The sequence below is a fragment of the Amblyraja radiata genome, chromosome 5, assembly GCF_010909765.2.
Source record: "Amblyraja radiata isolate CabotCenter1 chromosome 5, sAmbRad1.1.pri, whole genome shotgun sequence".
Taxonomy (NCBI): Eukaryota; Metazoa; Chordata; class Chondrichthyes; order Rajiformes; family Rajidae; genus Amblyraja; species Amblyraja radiata.
In genome coordinates this window covers 7410809-7433794 of record NC_045960.1, presented here as the reverse complement: position 1 = coordinate 7433794, position 22986 = coordinate 7410809, and the positions used below count along the sequence as shown (strand labels likewise).

The window sequence follows — 22986 nt, the reverse complement described above, 5'->3', positions numbered from 1 at the left end:
TAGAGACACAGCACAGAAACAGGCCCTTCGGCCCACCGAGTCCACACCGACCAGCAATCCCCGCACATTAACACAACACAACCCAACACACGTTAGGGGCAATTTCACATCTATACCGAAGCCAATTAACCTACAAACCTGTATGTCTTTGGAGTGTGGGAGGAAACCAAACATCTTGGAGAAAACCCACAAAGGTCATGGGGAGAACGTACAAACTCTGTACAGACAGCACCCGTAGTCAGGATCGAACCCGGGTCTCTAGCGCTGGAAGGCAGTAGCTCTACCGCTGCCACCCCAATTGCTAGGAATAATTGGCATTCTCTACCCGAGACAATTGTGAGGCTGTCAAGGCTGGTATAGATTTTGGACTGCAGTCGGAATCTATGTAGGAATAAAAGGCTTTGGAGAACAGCCTGAAGCAAAGTGGAGTTGAGGCCAAGATCAAATCAGCTATCATGTTGAATGGTGGAGCAGGCTGTAGGAGGGTGATCCAATTTCTTGCACGCGCAAGGTCAGCGACTGTCTACAGCAGAGGAACAAGAGAGGATACAGAGGAGATTCACCTGGATGTTTACTGGGATAGATTATTTCCTGGGGAGAGACTGGGCAGGCTTGAATGTCCACCATTACAAAAGAGGAGACTGTGTGGGGGCTGACAGAGATATATAAAATACAGGTACACAAAAATGCTGGAGAAACTCAGCAGGTGCAGCAGCATCTATGGAGCGAAGGAAATAGGCAACGTTTCCGGCCAAAACCCTTCTTCAGTCTGAAGAAGGGTTTCGGCCCAAAACGTTGCCTATTTCCTTCGCTCCATAGATGCTGCTGCACCCGCTGAGTTTCTCCAGCATTTTTGTGTACCTTCGATTTTCCAACATCTGCAGTTCCTTCTTAAACACATATATAAAATACAGAGTGGGTTAAATAGGGAATATAGTGGAAACATTTCCACACAGAGAAGATGTCTAACATTAGAGGGCACAGATTTAGAGTAAGGGGCCCGCGGTTTAAAGACATCCAGGAGGACTATTTTAACAATCTGACTATAGATTTAATGTGGAACACGTCCCATGTTACATTGAGAGCAACTGTAAACAGGGAGACAATATTTTCCCCGAGGCATCCAGTGTTTATGACAGACCTCCACCCATATCTGAACTAAAACACCGCCACACACCCTGCTCCTACAAATGTTGGCGCTAACCAACATTGGTGGCCACACCAAGACCCTGACCTACCACAATTATTGGCATGCTCATGATACCTCCCAGTCAATGTGGTAGAGTCATACAACACAGAATTATTTCTGATAGGGAGAACTGCTTTTTCAGACTTGCAGTATTATGATAACTAGAAGAACAATTTCACATTAGTCTATCCCCTACTCCCAATTCCTCAGTCTCCGCTGCTTCTGCACCCAGGATGAGGTTTCATACCAGGGCATCGGAGATGTCCTCATTCTTTAGGAAAAGCGGGTTCCCCTCTTCCATTATAGATAAGGCTCTCACTAGGGTCTCCTTGATATCCCGCAACTCCGCTCTTGCTCCCCCTCCCCCCATTTGTGACAAGGACAGAGTCCTCCCTTGTCCTCACCTTCCACCTCATCATCCGTCGCATACAGCACATAATCCTCAAATATTTTCGCCACCTCCAACGGGATCCCACTACCGGCCACATCTTCCCATCTCCACCCCTTTCTGCTTTCCGCAGAGACCGTTCCCTCTGAAACTCCCTGGTCAACTCGTCCCTTCCCACCCAAACCACCCCCTCCCCAGGTACTTTCCCCTGTAACCGCAGGAGATGCAACACCTGTCCCTTTACCTCCCTCCCCCCTCGACTCCATCCAAGGACTATTCCATGCAACAGTCTTTCCAGGTGAGGCAGAGATTCACTTGCACCTCTAACCTCATCTACTGTATCCTTCTCTACGTCGGCAAGCTCGGCTCGGCGATTGTTTCACTGAACACCTTCGCTCAGTCCGTCTCAACCTACCTGATCTCCCGGTGGCCCAGCACTTAAATTCGCCCTCCCATTCCTTTTCTGGCCTGGAGGAACAGCACCTCATGTTTCGCTTGGGTAGTTTACACCCCAGCGGTATGAACATTGACTTCTCTAACTTCAAATAGCCCTTGCTTTCTCTCTCCATCCCCTTCCCCTTCCCAGTTCTCCCACTAGTCTTACTGTCTCTGCCTACATTCTATCTTTGTCCCGCCTCCTCCCCAATATCAGTCTGAAGAAGGGTCTTGACCCGAAACGTCACCCATTCCCTTTCTCCAGAGATGTTGCCTTACCCGCTGAGTTAATCCAGCATTTTGCGTCTACCTTCGATTTAAACCTGCATCTGCAATTCTTTCTTTCACATTAGTTCAATTTAGTTTAGAGATACAGTGCAGAAACAGGCCCTTCTGCCCACCGAGTACATACTAACCAGCGATCCCCGCACACCAACATTATCTTACACAATTTACACTTATACCAAGCCAATTAACCTCAAACCTGTGCATCGTTGGAATGTGGGAGTCATAGAGCGAAACAGGGTGGAAACAGGCTCTTTGGCCCAATTTGCCCACACTGGCCAACAATTTCCCAGCTACCCTAGTCCCACCTGCCTGCGCTTGGTCCATAACACTCCAAACCTGTCCTATCCATGTGCCTGTCTAACTGTTCCTTAAACAATGGGATAGTCCCAGACTTAACTACCTCCTCTGGCAACTTGTTCCATACACCCACCACCTTTTGTGTGAAAAAGTTACCCCTCAGATTCCTATTAAATAATTTCCCCTTCACCTTAAACCAATGTCCTCTGGTCCTCGATTCACCAACTTAGGGCAAAAGACTCTGTACATCTACCCGATCTATTCCTCTCATGACTTTATACACCTCTATAAGATCTCCCCTCACCCTCCTGTGCCCTGTGGAATAGAGCCCCATTCTACTCAACCTCTCCCGATAGCACACCCTTGAGTCCTGGCAACATCCTCGTAAATCTTTTCTGAACCCTTTCAAGCTTGACAATATCTTTCCTATAACATGGTGGGTGCCCAGAACTGACACAATATTCTAAATGTGGTCTCACCAACGTCTTATACAACCGCAACATGACCTCCCAACCTCTATACTCAATACTCTGACTGATGAAGGCCAAAGTGCCAAAAGACTTTTTGATCTACCTGCGACTCGTCATTCAAGGAACCATGCACATGTACTCCTAGATCCCTCTGCTCTGGAGGAAACCGAAGATCTCGGAGGTCGGGGGAGAACGTACAAACTCCATACAGACAGCACCCGTAGTCAGGATCAAACCCGGGTCTTCTGGTGCTGTAAGGCAGCAACTCTACCGCTACGCTACCATGCCGCCCTTTAACATCAATAGGTTGGTTCTGTCCTGCAGCAAATTCCTTCTTTTCAAACACCCAGTTATCCAGTCTGTTAGAGTCAGAGTCATACAGCACGGAACCAGGCCCTTCAGCCAAACTTGCCCACGCCGACCAAGATGTCCCAACTACACATGTCCCACCTGCCCGTGTTTGGCCCATATCAAACTTTTGACCACAGTCAGGGATTCTCTACATATGCGCGCAGACAAAATTTGTTCTGGGAGACCTCCATAAATACTAAAGATAGACACAAAGTGCTGGAGTAATTCAGCAGGTCAGGCAGCATCTCTGGAGAAAATGGATAGGTGACGTTTTATGGATAGTGGAAAATGGATAGGTGAAAGAAAAGGCCAGAACAAATCAGGGCCAGCAACAGATGACCTCAGGAAGGGTGGAGTCCATGATGGTCCATTGTTGGCTGGGGAGGGTGTGCTAACGAGAGGGAGACATGGATGCCAATGGTGGAACTGGCAGGATGACAAGGGTGAGAGGGGAAGGGGGTGAAGGAATGCAGGAGTTACTTGAAATTAGAGAATTGTGGCGTCAGCTGATGGCCAGACCACTTAAGGTCGAACCCTCGTCAGTGGTTACGAGGGCTGTCACGTGACGTCATGGGGTAAGGGGAGTGTCCTGCTACATCAGCAGATCTCACCAGGAGATCGTGAGTCGACAGATAGCTGAGCTCGAGACAACACCCTCGCTCAGCAGCAGCATCAATTACAATATGTTAGAGGACCAAACTTGCATGTACACCAACCATGTAATGTCTGAATAAAGCAACTGTTTGTTCTCCGCGTTCGGTGCCGCTATACAATGTTCATATAATGACCCACTGACGAACAAAACAAAATCACAAATACTGATACCCTGGGGAGAACGTTTTCAAGTACAAGCGATTTAAAGCTAGGGCTTTGAAGATATGGGACTGATGCAGTTCAATACACATGCTCCCAGGTGATCAAAAACTAATCCCCTCAGTCAATCTGCGATTCTCCCGACTTGAATTCTTGGCATAAAAGACCACGTTTGAGAATTAAATGCTAATCTTCTACACCGTTGGAAACGCAGGTACGATTTTCACATCTTGGTTTAACAAGTGTCGCGGAGCAGATTGCCTTTGAAGACATAAGGAATTATGACTAAACTACGAAAAGCCACCTGTTCCGATTGATACATCTAGAACATTGTTGGTTCAATCCACAGCAGCCCCGTGCGGGGAGCGGGCTGGTGAGAGTGACCGACAAGATTAGAGAGGCTGACCAGAACATGCAGTTGAAGCGACGTGTCCAAGTATGAGGTTAATAACCGTGTCCACTGCGATTACTCAATTGCCTCCTGCTGTCAGGTTTAGTCACCTATCACAGCCGACTTCCCCAAAGATGCAAGCAGCACACGTTGCTTAGTAAACAGAAATGGAACAAAGTCTCTCATAATGGCGATTTTATTATCAAAGATACCAAAAGCTCAGTGAACTTATTTTCTTACAAACGGTCCAGTAAAGTATTGCTATCCCCAAGCCCACTGAGTCCGTGCCACAGAAATTGAGTCCGTCTAAACCTACCTGGTTGCTCAACACTTTAACTCCCCCTCCCACACTGACCTTTCTGTCCTGGCCCTCCCCCACTGTCAGAGTGAGGCCCAGTGCAAATTGGAGGAACAGCCCATAATATTTCGCTTGGGCAGCTTACACCCCAGCGGGATGGACACGGTTTTTAACCTCATACTTGGATACGTCACTTCAACCACATAACTTTAAGTAACCCTCTCTCTCCATCCCTCCTCCATCCTAGTTCTCCGACCAGTCAGACTGTCCCCTTGATTACATTTTTATCTCTGCATGCTTTGTTGTCACCTTCCCCGAGCAAACAATGATCTATTCTACATTTTCCTTGACCTTCGTCCCCTTGGATGTCTCGTTTTCACTCCTTACATTCTTTGTCTCTGTGTCTCCCTCCCTCCCCGGACTCTCAGTCTGAAGAAGGGTCTCGACCCGAAACGTCACCCATTCCTTCTATCCAAAGATGCTGCCTGTACACTAGCAGTTATTCCAGCATTTTGTGTCTATCACCCGTACACTAGTTCTATCCTACACACTAGGAACAATTTACAAAAGTCAATTACGTATAAATTTACACGTCTTTAGAGTGTGCGAGGCAACCCGGAGAAAATCCACATGGTCACAGGGAGAACGTACAAACTCTGTACAAACAGCACCTGTAGTTAAGATGGAACCCAGAACTCTGACGCTGTAAAACACTAACTCTACCGCTACGCCTCTCTGCCGGCCCAAAAACTAGGGTACTGTTCGATTCATTTCCACCCCATTGTGGACATTGGGCTTTGCCTATGGAACCGATTTATTTACAACGTGCTACAATGCTGAGAATTACATTCTGCACTCTGTGTATCACTCTATATCTATTGTACTTGAGTTTGTACTTGATTGTACCTATGTATGGTATATCTGATCTGCTTGGATAGCATGCAGAACAAAGCTTTTAACCTCAGTACAAGTGACAATAACAAACCTAACATAACCTACCTATTTCAGAATCATAAAGCCCACGACATTCAGCCTACTTTGACAATGTTAGTTTTGAATGTGTGAAATTGCTCCCCGTTCTTTCTGTTCCAAAGGAGAATAGGTGCAGGAGTAGGCCATTCGGCCCTACGAGCCAGCACCGCCATTCACTTTGATCATGGCTTTTCCCCCCATAGTGAAGAGCTTTGTTTTGCATGCTATCCAATCAAATCAGGTAATACCATACATCGATAGACACAAAATGCTGGAGTAACTCAGCGGGACAGGCAGCATCTCTGGAGAGAAGGAATCGGTGACTTTTTGGGTCGACACCCTTCTTCAGAAGGAGAGTCTGAAGAAGGGTCTCGACCCGAAACATCACCCATTCCTTCTGAGTTACTCCAGCTTTTTGTGTCTACCTTCAGTTTAAACCAGCATCTGCAGTCCCTTCCTACACATAATACTATACTTTAATGCAAGCCAAACTCAAGTACAATAGATAGAGCAATGGGGAAGATACAGAGTCCAAAATACAGTTACATTGTAGCGTGACAAATAGAAACAAGGAACTGCAGATTCTGATTTATACCAAAGATAGACACAAATCTTACACTAAGTTTCTGGGCACTCACATTTCAGAAGACCTCACATGGTCCACAAACACCGCCGCGCTGGTCAAGAAGGCACAGCAACGACTGTTCTTCCTGAGGACATTAAAAAAGACTGGTCTGCCCCAACAGCTGCTGACAACGTTCTACCGCTGCACCACAGAGAGCATACTAACGCATGGCATCTCTGTGTGGTATCTCAGCTGCACGGAGGCGGAGAGGAGAGCTCTTCAGCGCGTCGTCAACAGAGCGCAGAGGATCATCGGGACAGAGCTACCAGCCTTGGAGGGCATCTACCACACGCGGTGCCTCAGGAAGGCCCTCAGCATCCATAAGGACTCATCACACCCCTGCCACGGTCTGTTTCAACTACTTCCCTCCGGCAGACGTTACAAGGCCTTCTACGCCCGAACCTCCAGACTCAGGAACAGTTTCATCCCAAGAGCTATAGCGGCTCTGAACCGGCCCTAATGAGTGCCCCCCCACCCACCCCCTTTGGACAGTCTCCCTCAGATGGTCACGTCAATCAATTCAGCTTGTTTATTTATGTATTGTATTTATTTACCTTTCTTGTACATCAGTGGAGCTGCACACTAAATCTCGTTGCACTGACGTGCAATGACAATAAAAGATATATTATTATTATTATTATATTATGTGTGATTCGCTTAATTCTGTATCAGTACACCGTGGACAGCTCGATTGTAATCCTGAATATTTTCCACTGACTGGCAAACATGCAACAACAATTTTTTCACTGTAAAATAAACTAAATTAAAGTCACGTGCTGAATGGAACCAATCATTCCCCTTTTATGAGACAAGTCTGATATATCCATACAACAATGCTGGAGGAGGTCAGGAACTCATCCAAGTGATACGATACGATACAACTTTCTTTATCCCCGGAGGCAAATTGATCTGCCAACAGTCATAAAAACACAAAACACATGAAACATGAAATTAAAGTGACCAGTGGAAAGGAATGGGAATGTGCAAAGATTTTCTACCCCAAGACAGAAGGGGGAGGATTTGTACAGTTTGATAGCCACAGGGAAGAAGGATCTCCTGTGGCGTTCTGCCCTGTATCTTGGTGGAACTGGTCTGCTGTGGATTTGGAATGGTAAGGGGAGGGGAAGAGAAACACCACTTCCTCAGTCTGAAGAAGGGTCCCGACCAGAAACGTCGCTTAGTAAACAGAAATGGAACAAAGTCTCTCATAATTATGTGGCAGTTAAATACATTTTAAAGAAAATGGTGATTTTATTATCAAACATGCCAAACGCACAGTGAACTTCTTTTCTTACAAACGGTCCAGTAGAGTATTGCTATCCCCAAGCACATGCCCTTCAGCCCACTTAGTCCATGCCGCAGAAATGGAGTCCGTCTAAACCTACCAGATCTCCCGGTTGCTCAACACTTTAACTCCCCCTCCCATACTGACCCTTCTGTCCCGGGATGCTGCCTGACCTGCTGAATTACTCCAGCACTTTGCATCTAATTTTGTAAAATAGTATCTGCAGAACCTTGTGTCACTTCCTAGCCAGAGTTCTCATAGGCTGCACAATGCAAAGACCAAAAACAGTCTAATCAGGTGAGGCACCTCCTCCAACCTCATCTACTGTATCCGCTGTTCCAGGTGTGGACTCCTATACATCAGCGAGACCATGCACAGGCTCAGTGATCGTTTCGCTGAACACCTCCGCTCAGTCCGCCAAAAACTACCTGATCTCCCGGTTGCTCAACACTTCAACCCCCCTCCCATTCCAACAATGACCTTTCTGTCCTGGGCCTCCTCCATTGTCAGAGAGAGGCCCAGCGCAAATTGGAGGAAAAGCGGCTCTTATTTTGCTTGGTAGACAAAAATGCTTGAGAAACTCAGCGGGTGAGGCAGCATCTATGGAGCGAAGGACATGGGCGACGTTTCGGGTCGAGACCCTTCTTCAGACCAAAACTTGCTTTGCCACATTTCACTTGGGTAGCTTACACCCCAGCGGTATGAACATTGACTTCTCTAACTTCGTAACCCTTCCCTTCCGTCTCTCTCCATCCACTCCCCCCCCCCTTCCCAGTTCTCCTCCCAGTCCGACTACATTTTATCTGCTTGCTTTGTTATTACCTATTCCCAGCTGACAATGATCTATTCTACATTTTCCTTGAGCTTCATCCACTTTGTCTCATTTTCACACCTTACACTTCCTTATCTCTGTATCTCCCTCTCTCCTGACTTCAGTCTGAAGAAGGGTCTCAACCCGAAACATCACTGATTCCTTCTCTCCAGAGATGCTGCCTGTCCCGCTGAGTTACTGCAGTATTTCGTGTTTGTCTTCCTCATAAAGGATTGTTGAACTGAACCATTAGCTCCGTTTCTTTCTCCCCTGATACTGTCCTGTGTATTTATTTTCTGTTTGCATTCCATGTCCAGCTTCCACGCTATTTGATTTCGCTGACAGTCATAAGCAGGTTTCTGAAGACAACAAAATTGTAAATCAGTCTGAAAAATGTTCTTGACCCGTCACCTATCCATTCCCTGCACAGATGTTACTGAGATACTTCAGCTCTTTGTGTTTCGACCGAAATGGTAATAACACATTTTTCCAATTAATCAAACATTAGTACCCTTACACCACAGCAGTATGAATATTAACTTCAAGTGGCTCTTGCTTTCCCTCTCTCCATACCTCTCCCTTTCCAGTTCTCCGACCAGTCTGACTGTCCTCATTTACATTTTATCTCTGTTTGTTTTGTTGTTACCTTCTCCTAGATAACACAATAACAATCACAATCAGCTTTATTCGTCACTTGCACATAAAGTGCAAGTGAAATGAATTTGTCGAATAGAACAAAGATCTATTGTACATTTTTCTTGATCTCCACCCACTTTCATGTCTCGTTTTTACACCTTACACGTCCTTATCTCTCTATCTCCCCCTCCCCTTGACTCTCAGTCAGAAGAAGGGTCTCGACCCGAAATGTCACCCATTCCTTCCATCCAGAGATGCTGCCTGCCCCGCTGAGTTACTTCGGCATTTTGTGCCTAACATTAGTACCCAAAATCTGCCATGCTACCACGGCAAGGGCATTCTGTCTGTAACATTTACCGTCTTGTCCTTGTTTTGGTAGCTCATAAAGAGGAGAAATGCACGTTTGCATTGCTTTTAGTTTTGTCAGAGCTGTAAAATGGAATCAAGCACGGGACAAAAATAGCCCCTATTTCCTGTTAGTTGAGTTTATTGCCATGTGTACCAGGGAACGGTGAAAAGCTTTTTTGTTGCGCGCTATCCAGTTAGCGAAAAGACTAAACGTGTTTACAATCAAGCTGTCCACACTCTATTGATGTATAACACCTCTTGTTATTGATAACTTGTGTTATCAATACTTGTGTTAGCAAGAAGACCCTACTGCAGAAGGAGCAAGAAAAAAGGTGACCCATCTCTAGAAGAGACAAGGCTCAAGTTGGATAGATGGTATTGAAATGAATGGAACTGAAAACAATGATCTTTTTCAATTCTGATAATGTCAGAGGGAATACTAAAGTAATTTTGCATTAACAGTGTATTTTACAGTTCAGGATCAATTAAATCTCTACATCTATTGTACTTGAGTTTGTACTTGATTGTACCTATGTATGGTATATCTGATCTGCTTGGATAACATGCAGAACAAAGCTTTTAACCTCAGTACAAGTGACAATAACAGACCTAACATAACCTACCTATTTCCGAATCATAAAGCACACGACATTCAGCCTACTTTGACAATGTTAGTTTTGTTCAATGTTTTGAATGTGTGAAATTACTCCCCGTTCTTTCTGTTCCAAAAGAGAATAGGTGCAGGAGTAGGCCATTCGGCCCTACGAGCCAGCACCGTCATTCACTTTGATCATGGATTTTCCCCCCCATAGTGAAAAGCTTTGTTTTGCATGCTATCCAATCAAATCAGGTAATACCATACATCGATAGACAAAATGCTGGAGTAACTCAGCGGGACAGGCAGCATCTCTGGAGAGAAGGAATCGGTGACTTTTTGGGGTCGACACCCTTCTTCAGAAGGAGGGTCTGAAGAAGGGTCTCGACCCGAAACATCACCCATTCCTTCTGAGTTACTCCAGCTTTTTGTGTCTACCTTCAGTTTAAACCAGCATCTGCAGTCCCTTCCTACACATACTATACTTTAATGCAAGCCAAACTCAAGTACAATAGATAGAGCAATGGGGAAGATACAGAGTCCAAAATACAGTTACATTGTAGCGTGACAAATAGAAACAAGGAACTGCAGATGCTGATTTATACCAAAGATAGACACAAATCTTACACTATGCGTTATTCGCTTAATTCTGTATCAGTACACCGTGGACAGCTCGAGTGTAATCATGTACACTTTCCACTGACTGACAAACATGCAACAACAATTTTTTCACTGTAAAATAAACTAAATTAGAGTGGAATACTAAAGTTATTTTGCATTAACAGTGTATTTTACAGTTCAGTATCAATTAAATCTGCACACCACCTTTGATCAGAGTCTGAAGAAGTGTCTCGACCCAAAAGGTCGCCTATTTCCTTCGCTCCAAAGATGCTGCCTCACCCGCTGAGTTTCTCCAGCATTTTTGTCTACCTTCGATTTTCCAGCATCTGCAGTTCCTTCTTAAACATCTTTGATCACAAATTCACTTTGGGGACTTAAGAGTCAGAGTGATACAGTGTGGAAATATACCCTTCGGCCCAACTTGCCCACACCGACCAACATGTCCCAGCTATACTGGTCTTTGTCTTCTTTGCTAGGGGCATTGAGTGCAAGTGTCAGGAAGTCATGATGCATCTCTGTAGGAGATATCGTATGGCCATATTTGGAGTATTGTATAGTGTTCTGGTCACCCCTTTACTGGAGAGATGAGGCTTTGGAGAGGGTGCAGAGGTAGCCAAATGGTGCCTGGATTAGAGGGTTTTAGCTATAGGGAGAGGTTGGATAGGTGTGTATTGTTTTCTTTGGAAAGTTGGAGGTTAGTTTTAGGTTTAGTTTTAGAGATACAGCCTGGAAACAAGCCCTTCAGCCCACTGAGACCAAGCCGACTAGCGATCATCTGTACTAGTTCTATCCTACACACGAGGGAACTGTACTAGTACTATCCTACACACGAGTAGCCAACTAATCTACAAACCCACACGTCTTTGGGATGTGGGAGGAACCGGAGCTCCTGGAGGAAACCGATGTGGTCACAGAGAGAACGTACAAACTCAGTATAGACAGCATCTGGGGTCAGGATCAAACCTGCCTCTCTGGCGCTATAAGGCAGCAACTCTACCGCTGCACCGCTCCAACCAGGTTCTAGGATGAGGGGAGAATGAGGGGAGAATCGATGGAAGTGTATGAAATGATGAGAGAAAGATCTTCAAGACCTTGTGAGTCTGCACCATTCACGGGAAGGAGCTAAGAGAGTGCGGCACAAATGCACCAGATCACATTCGTCAGCAGGAACCAAAGAACACGCAGGCAGTGAAAGACCTCAAGAGACACCTGGCACATGGGCTACATATGGAACTATAAAATATTCAAGAGATACATAAGAGATGTGTAGTTTGACAGAATGGGTAAGAGAGCTGGTTCCTCTTAAGAATGCAAAGTATTGGAATTGTGCCAGATGGTGAACATTAATCCCATCAGACCTGTGCTGCTTTTTCATGACAGCATTCGTTTCCAGGGCCATTTCCTTTTATCCATGCGAGTGGTAACCCAAGTCGAACTCCTATTCATAAACTCTGCCGTTAACACCGTGAGGCTTATCACCAAACCCACGGGACTTGGTGTCAGCACTCATTTCTGCAACTGGATCCTCGACTTCCTGACCAACAGACCCCAATCAGTGTGGATTGGGGACAAATCGTCCTCCATGATAATCCTCATTACTGGTGCTCCGTAAGGATGTGTTCTTAGCGGGTCGGGTACTTTTTGGCGCTGCTGTTCCGGCGCCTATCTTTTGCTAATTCATCTAAATTTTGGAAAGCTGTTATATACTTATCACCTAGTTCTTCTTAATTCGTTGTTTAGACAACAGTAATCAGTTAATTTATCTTAATATTGGATAGCTGTTATACTGCTTGTCTTACAAACTTTAAAGTTAGTTGTAGTAAAACCCCTAACAGAAATGGCTGAAAATATTTTGAACAAGAGAAACAGACCAAAATGTACACACAATGGATATCTATATGTGTTCAAGAAGGAACTGCAGATGCTGGAAGATCGAAGGTACACAGAATTGCTGGAGAAACTCAGCGGGTGCAGCAGCATCTATGGAGCGAAGGAAATAGGCGACGTTTCGGGCCGAAACCCTTCTTCAGACTGATGGGGGGTGGGGGGGAGAAGGAAGGAAAAGGGGAGGAGGAGGAGCCCGAGGGCGGGCGGATGGGAGGGTGGGAGGAGACAGCTAGAGGGTTGAGGAAGGGGAGGAGACAGCAATGACTAGCAAAATTGGGAGAATTCAATGTTAATGCCATCCGGACGCAAGGTCCCCAGACGGAATATGATTCCTTGACCTCACCATCTCCATCGCAGGGGACAGACTCCTGACCGACATACATTACAAACCCACTGACTCACATGGCTATCTGGACTACACGTCTTTCCACCCTGCCCCCTGTAAAGACTCCATCCCCTACTCCCAATTCCTCCGCCTACGCCGCATCTGTTCCCAGGATGAGACATTCCATACCAGGGCATCGGAAATGTCCTCGTTCTTCAGGGAACGGGGATTCCCCTCCGCCACCATAGATGAAGCTCACACCAGGGTCTCATCCATACCCCGTAACACTGCTCTCTCTCCCCATCCCCGCACTCGCAACAAGGGCAGAGTCCCTCTGGTCCTCACCTTTCACCCCACCAGCCGGCAAATACAACACATAATCCTCCGCCATTTCCGCCACCTCCAACGTTACCCCACCACTCGCCACATCTTCCCATCTCCCCCCATGTCTGCCTTCCGCAAAGACCGCTCCCTCTGCAACTCCCTCGTCAATTCTTCCCTTCCCTCCCGCACCACCCCCTCCCCGGGCACTTTCCATTGCAACCGCAAGAAATGCAACACCTGTCCCTTCACCTCCCCCCTCGACTCCATTCAAGGACCCAAGCAGTCGTTCCAGGTGAGACAAAGGTTCCCCTGTATTTCCTCCAACCTCATCTACTGCATCCGCTGCTCTAGATGTCAGCTGATTTACATCGGGGAGACTAAGCGGAGGTTGGGCGATCGTTTCGCCGAACACCTCCGCTCAGTCCGCAATAACCAACCTGACCTCCCGGTGGCTCAGCACTTCAACTCCCCCTCCCATTCCCAATCTGACCTCTGTCCTGGGTCTCCTCCATTGCCAGAGTGAGCAACAGCGGAAATTGGAGGAACAGCACCTCATATTCCATCTGGGGACCTTGCGTCCGGATGGCATTAACATTGAATTCTCCCAATTTTGCTAGTCCTTGCTGTCTCCTCCCCTTCCTCAACCCTCTAGCTGTCTCCTCCCACCCTCCCATCCGCCCGCCCTCGGGCTCCTCCTCCTCCCCTTTTCCTTCCTTCTCCCCCCCACCCCCCATCAGTCTGAAGAAGGGTTTCGGCCCGAAACGTCGCCTATTTCCTTCGCTCCATAGATGCTGCTGCACCCGCTGAGTTTCTCCAGCAATTTTGTGTACCTTCGGATATCTATATGTGTTTGATAAGTATAGTAAAAAAGACCCTTTGTTAATGTTTTGGAGGTGTGAGCACAAGGACGAGTGCAAAGGTCGTATTCATACTAAAAACAATGAAGTGGTTAAAGAAATGAACGTGCATTCTCACGGTGCTTCAGCAGTAAGTGTCGAAGTGGCTACAATTTATACGTGTAAAGCGTCATGCTGGAGAAACTTTAGAACAACCATCATCAATTATAAATGCTTGCGTAGAAAATATTTCTCAAGCAGCTCAAGCAGCACTTCCAAATGCAGAGGCAATGAAAAAAAGAATAAGAAGAAAACGAAAGCAAATTGACTTTGCTCCTCCAAACCCTGTTATGCCCCTGTCCCACTTAGGAAACCTGAACGAAAACCTCTGGAGACTTTGCGCCCCACCAAAGGTTTCCGTGCGGTTCCCGGAGGTTGCAGGTGGTTGCCGGAGGTTGCAGGTAGTGGAAGCAGGTAGGTAGACTGACAAAAACCTCCGGGAACCTCACGGAAACCTTGGGTGGGGCGCAAAGTCTCCAGAAGTTTCCGTTCAGATTTCCTTAGTGGGACAGGGGCATTAGTGTTCGTGAGTTAGTGATCCCTGATGAGTATAGATATTATATCACGAACAATGGTCAAAGGGAAAACTTTTTAATATGTGATAGTGGTCAGGAAGATGATCGAATTTTAATTTTTGGTAGACACAGCTGGATTGTTTTCTTATAAGATTTGGAAGTGTGGTATGCGGATGGATGGCACATTTAAATTATCTCCTCCTCCGAAACAGCGGCGCCGAAACAGCGGCCACAAAACGGCGGCGCCAAATGGTACCATTCTGTTCTCAGCCCCTTCTTTACTCCTTGTACATCCACAACTGTGCAGTCATGTACAAATCTAATTCAAATTTCAAATCCTCACACGACACCTGCATTGTGGGCCGGATATCAAATAATGAATGATGAGATGGAGTACAGGAAGGAGATTGAGAAACTCGTGTCGAGACAACAACCTTTCTCTCAATGTCAGCAAGACAGAGGAGATAATGGTCGACTTCAGGATGCGAAGCGGTCCACATACCCCAGTTAGCATTGATGGCGCCGAACTAGAGGTGGTTGAAAACTTCAAATTCCTTGGAGTAAATATCACCAACAACTTCTCCTGGACCACCCATATTGAAGCAACGCCCAAGGAAGTACACCAACACCCCTCCTTCCTTAGATGGCTTAGGAGGTTTGGCATGTTCCCAACAACTCTCACCAACTTCTACAGATGCACCATAGAAAGCATTTTATCAGGATGCATCACAGCTACATCCAAGACCGCAAGAAATTACAGTGAATAGTGGACATCACATAAACCAACCTCCTTTCTATTGAAGGTAGACACAAAATGCTGGAGCAACTCGGCGGGACAGGCAGCATCTCTGGAAAAGGAATGGGTGATATTTTAGGGTCAAGACCCTTCTTCAGACTGTGTGGGCGGTACAGAGATAAAATGTAGCCGGAGACAGTAAGACTGGTGGGAGAACTGGGAAGGGGGAGGGGATGTAGAGAGAGGGAAAGCAAGGGTTACTTGAAGTTAGAGAAGTCAATGCTCATACTGCTGAGGTGTAAGCTACCCAAGCGAAATATGAGTTGCTGTTCCTCCAATTTGCGCTGGGCCTCACTCTGACAATGGAGGAGGCCCAGGACAGAAAGGTCAGATTGGGAATGGGAGAGGGACTTAAAGTGCTGTGCAACCGAGAGATCAGGTAGGTTTAGGCAGACTCCATTTATGCTTCACACTGCCTCGGCAAGGCAAGCAGCATAATCAAGGAAGAGTCGCACCCTGGCCACTCCCTCTTCTCCCCTCTCCCATCAGGCAAAAGGTACAGAAGTGTGAAGACGCACACCTCCAGATTCAGGGACAGTTTCTTCCCAGCTGTTATCAGGCAACTCAATCATCCTACCACAACCAGAGAGCAGTGCTGAACTACTATCTACATCCTCGGAGTATCCTTGATCAGACTTTGCTGGCTTTACCTTACACTAAAAGTTATTCCCTTATCATGTAGGAAGGACCTGCAGATGCTGGTTTAAACTGAAGATAGACACAAAACGCTGGAGTAACTCAGCGGAACAGACAGCATCTCTAATGAAAAAGAATAGGTGATGTTTTGGGACAGGACCCTTGTTCAGACTGAGAGTCAGGGGAAAGTGATTGAGTCCGCTGACCATCAGTCTGAAGAAAGGTCTCGACCTGAAATGTCACCGACTGGTTTACAAGATGCTGGTTTACCAAAAAAAGCATACTCAAAGTGCTGAAAATTCTCAGCAGATCAGGCAGCATATCTGGTAGATTTGGACAGACGATGTTTTGGGGGAGGATGCAAGTGACTTCAGCGTAAACAGGTCCTTCAGTGTAGTACTGAGGAAGTCATTGTTTTTTTTTTGTCTTTTAGCTGGGACATTAAATCAAGTCTCCATTTTCTATCTCGATTGGATCTAGAAGATTTAGAGCCTATATTTTAGAGAAGATCATTGTATCTAGCCCTGATGCACTTGACAAATATTTCTTCAATCAAAATGATTAAAATCAGGTTACTATTGCAAAAAAAAGACACAAAGTGCAAGAGTAACTCAGCAGGTCAGGCAGCATCTCTGGAGAACATGGGTGGGCAACGTTTCAAGTTGGGATCCTTCTTCAGTCCGAAGAAGGGTCCCGACCCGAAACTTCACACATCCATGTTCTCCAGATATACTGCCTGACCTGTTGAGTTCCTTCAGTTTATTATTGTCATGTGTACCGAGGTTTTTTTTGTAGCGTGCTATCTAGTCAATGACTATAAATGATCATAAGAGATAGTAGCAGAATTAGGCCATTCGGCCCATCAAGTCCACTCCGCCATTCAATCATGGCTGATCAATCTCTCCCTCCTAACCCCATTCTCCTGCCTTCTCCCCATAACCTCGGACACCTGTAGTAATCAATGATTACAATCAAGTCGCCATAGTGTACAGGTAAAGGATACAACAATTAGTGCAAGATAAAGTCTGATTAAATATAGTTCAATAGACCATAGGCAATAGGTGCAGAAGTAGGACATTCGGCCCTTCGAGCCAGCACCGCCATTCAATGTGATCATGGCTGATCATCCCCAATCAGTACCCCCGTTCCTGCCTACTCCCCATATCCCCTGACTCCGCTATTTTTGGTGTTAGGTAGGTGTGAGGTCAGGACCGCTTTTTTTTTAAAAACCCGGCATCTGCGGTTCACTATTATAATAGTGAAGAAGGGTTTCGGCCCGAAACGTCACCTATTTCCTTCGCTCCATAGATGCTGCTGCACCTGCTGAGTTTCTCCAGCATTTTTGTGTACCTTCACTATTATAATGTTGTTTAAGATTACTGTCCAAATTACGTCTCTATTTTCTACATTACATCAAAAGTCATTAGTTCGATATAAAACACTTTGGAAATAATGAAAATTTGCATCACATACTTCTCTATTCTAATTAAATAGTAATCACTTCAAAGACAGACAAGCGGACCAATTTTCCTCACCATTATTTTATGAACTAGTCTGCTAAGATATCAGGGTCGATGTGCTCCTTACCTCACTCTAAGCAGGGTTTGACTGCAGTCGCATTGCTCCTCTTCGCCTCAGGCACACCACTTTCCACAAACTTTCTCACTGCCTTTATTCCTTCTCCACTCGTGGTGTGACTCTCGTAGGCCTCACTCTATTTCCCTCCGCCTCACACTCGTGGCCCTCCTTTTCACTCCCTTGCCCTCCTCCCTCTCACACCATCACAACCTTCACCTGCTCACCATCCTCATTTGCCCCTGCTCCCTCTCCTTTCTTAGCAATTCCCTCCCCTCTACCTCTCCAACCTCACACGTCTGTCATTCCCTCCCTCTTTCTTTCACTCTCTCCTCTCCTACTCTTCTTCCTCTGCTCACTCACTCTCTCCTCCCTAACTCTTTCTCCTCTCACTCTTCCCTCTCTCCCTCAATTTATTTCACTCTCCTCCCTTTCACTCACTCTCTCTCTTCTCACTCCCTCTTTCTCCTACTCTCACTCTTTCTCCTCCCTTTCCACTACCTCTCTTCTCTCCCCCTCCCTTTCCACTCCTATTTTCCTCTCCCTCCTTCTCTCCCCTCTATCCTACTCTCCCTGTTCCCTTCTTTCTCCTCTCCTCTCCCTCTTTCTCCTCTCCTCTCCCTCTTTCTCCTCTCCCTCTCCCTCTCTCTCCTCTCCCTCTCCCTCCTCTAGGCCGCCCCTGATGACCCCGGTCCGAGCCCAGCGGTTCTCCCCTTTTCTTCCTCCCCCGGAAACTCCATCCCTCTCCCGCCGCCGCCGTTCTGCACAACGAAGATCTTACAGCGGATCTTTGCTGCACAATACAGCCAAACCCTCCCCGCTTTCTCCCCCTCACCAGCCTCGCTGCCCCGGGGCTGCGACGGTGGCGGGTTCGAGCCCCGCTCGGCGCCAATAAGCCGGTCGTGAGGGAGAAGTTCCTCCCGGGTGAAAGTCACGGCTGGGGCATCGCTTTAAACACCTGCAAAAGGGAGGGGGACTCTCGGGCATCGCCGGGAACCTGGAGGGAGTCTCGTTGTTAAAAAGAAACATAACAACAATCACCCAGTGCAAACAATAACATTGCCCACATCTCAGCGCGGAACCCTTGTGGCGGGGTCGGGGGCGGGTGGGGAAGGGGGTTGGAGCGGGACGCGTTGCCATGGCGGAGGCTCGAGCCCAGGCCGCAGCGCCAGCGCCAGGTGAGGAGCTCACAGCGACAACACACGCTCACTCTCCACTAACCTTGCACTTGTGCGGCTGGCGGCCCTCACTCTCCTACTCCCCTCCTCACCTCACCTCACATCCCCTTTCCTTTCTCCTCCCCCTCTTCCCTATCCTCCCCTTTACCGTCTCCCCTCCACCCCCCCCTCCCCCTCTCCTCCCCCCCCCTCTCCCCTCCCTCTCCCCCTCCCTCTCCCCTCCATCCCCCTCCATCCTCTCTCCATCCCCCCCGTACCTCTCCCTACCCCCCTCCCTCTCTCTCCCCCTCCCTCCCTCCTCCTCCCCCCCCCCCCCCCCCCCCTACCCCTCCCCCTCCCCCTCTCCCTCTCCCCCTCCCCCCCTCTCCCTCTCCTCCTCCCCTCCTCCTCCATCCTCTCTCCTCCATCCTCTCTCCTCCATCCTCCCCCTCCCCTCCTCCCCCTCCCCTCCTCATCCCTTTCCTCCCTTTCCCCTCTGGGAAACTAAATGCTGGAGAAAGTGGGATAATGTGGAACTAATGTGCAGGGTGATCGCTGGTCGGCGAGGACTCGGTGGGCCAAAGTACCTGTTTCCCTGCTGCATCTCAAACTAATCTATACTAAATAGCCCTTTAATCAGCTAGAGTGCGGTCCTGACGGACCACCTACCTGATTGCAAACCTTTGAATTATCTTTATCGGATGTTATATCTGCACTGTCTGTTGAACCCTATATCTGTGGATGGCTTGATTGTAATCATGTATGGTCTTTTCTTTGACAGGATAGCACGCAAACAAAGCTTTTCACTGCACCTCGATACACACGTGACAATAATAAACTAAATTACATTAAAAACTAAAAAAGAGTGGCAAAATAACAGGGTTTAGCTTTATTATTGATACGTGTATCGAGGTACATTGAAAAGCTCCGGGCATTTTTCTCTGGTAATGAGTCCTTGCCACCCAGTGACGACAATTTTCATCCCCAACATTCCTCCTCCCTGAGGATTTCAGCCCCCCTACTCCATCTGAGCCTTTTTATTTCCTACTGCCAGCGTGACATCAACTATATTGACTTCTCCACTCCCCTGACCCACTCCAATCTCACTGCCTCTGAACACATGGCCCTCTGCTCACTCAGCAACAATCCCAACATTGTTATTAAGCCTTCTGACAAGGGAGGTGCTGCTGTAGTTGGTAGGAAGGAACTGCGGATGCTGGTTTAAGCCGAACATAGGCACTGGAGTAACTCAGCAGGTCAGGCAGCATCTCTGGAGAAAAGGAATAGGTGACGTTTCGGGTCAAGACCCTCCTTCAGACTGAGAGTCAGGGGAAAGGCAAACGAGAGATACAGAACAAAATTAATTAAAGATATACAAAAAATATATTGATGTAGCCTGGCGGGCTAACCTCTTCTGCGCTAAAGCCAGGCGCCTGCTCTCTGACATCTCCTCACACCTTCCCCTTGACTATAGCTAAAACGTAAACATCCAGAAACATTCACTTTAAACCTTGCATTTGTGTGGCGCCTCTTCTCCCTCAAGGTCTCAAGCCCTCTGGTTCCTCCTTGAACAGAGACCCAACCAAGTTCCCTCTACCAACACTCTCCTCCGTCTGGTGGAACCTGTCCTCGCCTTTAATAACTTTTCTTTCATCACCCCTCTCTTTCTCCAAGTCAAAGTTGAAGCCATGGGCACTGGCGGGGGCCCCAGCTATGCCTGCCATTTTGTCAGTTACATCGAACAGTCCTTGTTTGAAACATACACTGACATCATCCACCAACTCTTTCACCACTACATTGACGACTGCCTCCTACACCCATGCAGAACTCATTGATTTCAATAACTTTACCACCAACTTCCACCTTGCCCTCAAATTCACAGATTATCTCTGACACCTCTCCACTTTCTTGATCTCTCTGTCTCTATCACAGGCTATCAACTGAGGTCTACTACAAATCTCCCACAGTTATCTGCACTACACTATTGCCCTGCCTCTTGCAACGACGCTATCGCCTACTTTCAATTTCTCCGTCTCCATGGCATCTGCTCCCAATATGAGACTTTCCATTCTAGGATGTCCAATATCCCCTCGTTCTTTAGTAAATATGATTTTCCCCACTACTGTCATAGATGGATTCCTCACACGAGTTTCCACTGTGTCCTGTAGCTCTGCTCTCGCTTCCCCTCTCCCCAATGCTAGAGTTCCCCTGGTCCTCACCTTTCACCCCACCAGCATCCACATCAAAAACATCATCCTCTGACACTTCCATCACCTTAAACTTGATCCCACCACCAGTCCAATCTTCCCACCTCCACCCCTTTCCACCTTCCGCAGGGACTGCTCCCCCTACAATTCCATGGTGCACTCACCCCTTTCCACCTAAACCACTCCGTCCCTTGCTACTTTCCCCTGCAACCATAGGAAATGTATTGGCTGTCCCTTATACCTCTTCCATCAAACCCATCCTGGCACCCCAGGAGTCCTTTCAGGAGAAAAAGAGGTTCACGTACACCTCCTCTAATCTCCTCTACTACATCCAGTGTTCCCAGTGTGGCCTTCTGTACATCGGCAGGACCAAGCGTAGACTACGCAAATGTTTTGCCAAATACTTGCGCTTGACCCGCCAAGGCCTGCTGGATCTCCCGGTTGCTAACTATTTTAACTCCTCTTCTGATTCCCACACTGATCTTTCTGTCCTGGGCCTCCTCCATTGCCAGAGTGAGGCCACACGCAATCTGGAGGGACAGCACCTCGTATTCGCTTGGGGAGCTTACACCCCAATGATATGAACATTCAATTCTCCCTTTGTTTTACCCATTCTCTGTTTTCATCTCTGACTTTTGCCAAACATTTGCATATCAAAAAATCCTCCTCACCCTTATCAACCTATTCCCCGCCAGGCTTTGTCCTGACCCTCCTTTCTGCTCCCCTCCCCCCCGATCAGTCTGAAGTGTCTCGACCCAAAACGTCATCTATCTTCAATTGAATTGAATTGAATACATTTTATTAGCCGAGTATGTATACATACAAGGAATTTGCCTTGGTGCTTTGCTCGCATGTAACAACACGATATACGGTAGACAATTAAAAATAGAACATTATAATTTAAACATGTGAAGAATGAAATAAAATACCAGAGCAAAAGGAGGCTACAAACTTTTGGCTGTTGAGTAGAGCTACTGCTCGTGGAAAAAAACAGTTTTTATGTCTAGCTGTGGCGGCTTTGACAGTCCGGAGTCGCCTTCCAGAGGGAAGTGATTCAAAGAGTTTGTGGCCAGGGTGAGAGGGGTCAGAGATGATCTTACCCGCTCGCTTCCTGGCCCTTGCAGTGTACAGTTCGTCAATGGAGGGAAGGTTGCAGCCAACATTCTTCTCAGCTGATCGGACGATTCGCTGCAGCCTGTGAATGTCGTGCTCGGAGGCTGAGCCAAACCAGACCATGTTGGAGAAGGTGAAGGCAGACTCTATGATGGCTGTATAGAATTGGACCATCATTGCCTGTGGCAGATTGTGTTTTCTCAGCTGCCACAGGAAGTACATCCTCTGTTGGGCCTTTTTGACTGTGGAGTCTGTAAATGCCTTAACAGACACAGGTCTGGAGTTTAAATCATCTTTAATCACATGGTACAATAGAGCGGTACAGCAGGTTGTTAGCTCATTGCTACCGCTGGTATAACTAACGTAACGTAGGAAATGGGTGTTAATATAAAGTGTATAGTAAGGTGGAGTTAGTGGTACAACACTACTCTGATAGGTTCACATGTAATAACCAATCTACATCCTTCCCTGTGGAGAGAAAGGTTGTTGTGACAGGTCGCCTCAGGTCAAAGTATGTCAAGGTAGGATCGCTGGCCAGCTGCAGTTTTAAAATGTCAAATGCCTGTTGGTGTTGCTGGTATCAGGTCCATTCAGTGACCTTGCGGGTGAGCTGTCTCAGTGGTGAACTGAGTTCACTGAGATTGGGTATGAACTTTCCCAGATAGTTCACCATACCCAGAAATCGTTGGAGGCTGTGTACGTTGACAGGGGCAGGCATTTCGAGGATAGCTGCAGCTTTCTT

The 22986-nt window shown here is 47.2% G+C and overlaps 1 protein-coding gene across 2 annotated transcripts in view; it reads left to right on the top strand.

Annotated features, from left to right (window-relative positions):
• The first annotated feature begins 18861 nt into the window (after positions 1-18861).
• Positions 18862-22986, top strand: part of LOC116972961 (solute carrier family 4 member 1 adaptor protein) — a 222838-nt gene continuing 218713 nt past the window's right edge. The window contains exon 1 of one of the 2 annotated variants that reach the window (XM_033020561.1): positions 18862-18945. In XM_033020561.1, the coding sequence (XP_032876452.1) occupies positions 18906-18945 (40 nt within the window). In that variant the 5' untranslated portion in view covers positions 18862-18905. The remainder of the gene's footprint in view (positions 18946-22986) is intronic. The other variant, XM_033020562.1, reaches the window with a different exon arrangement.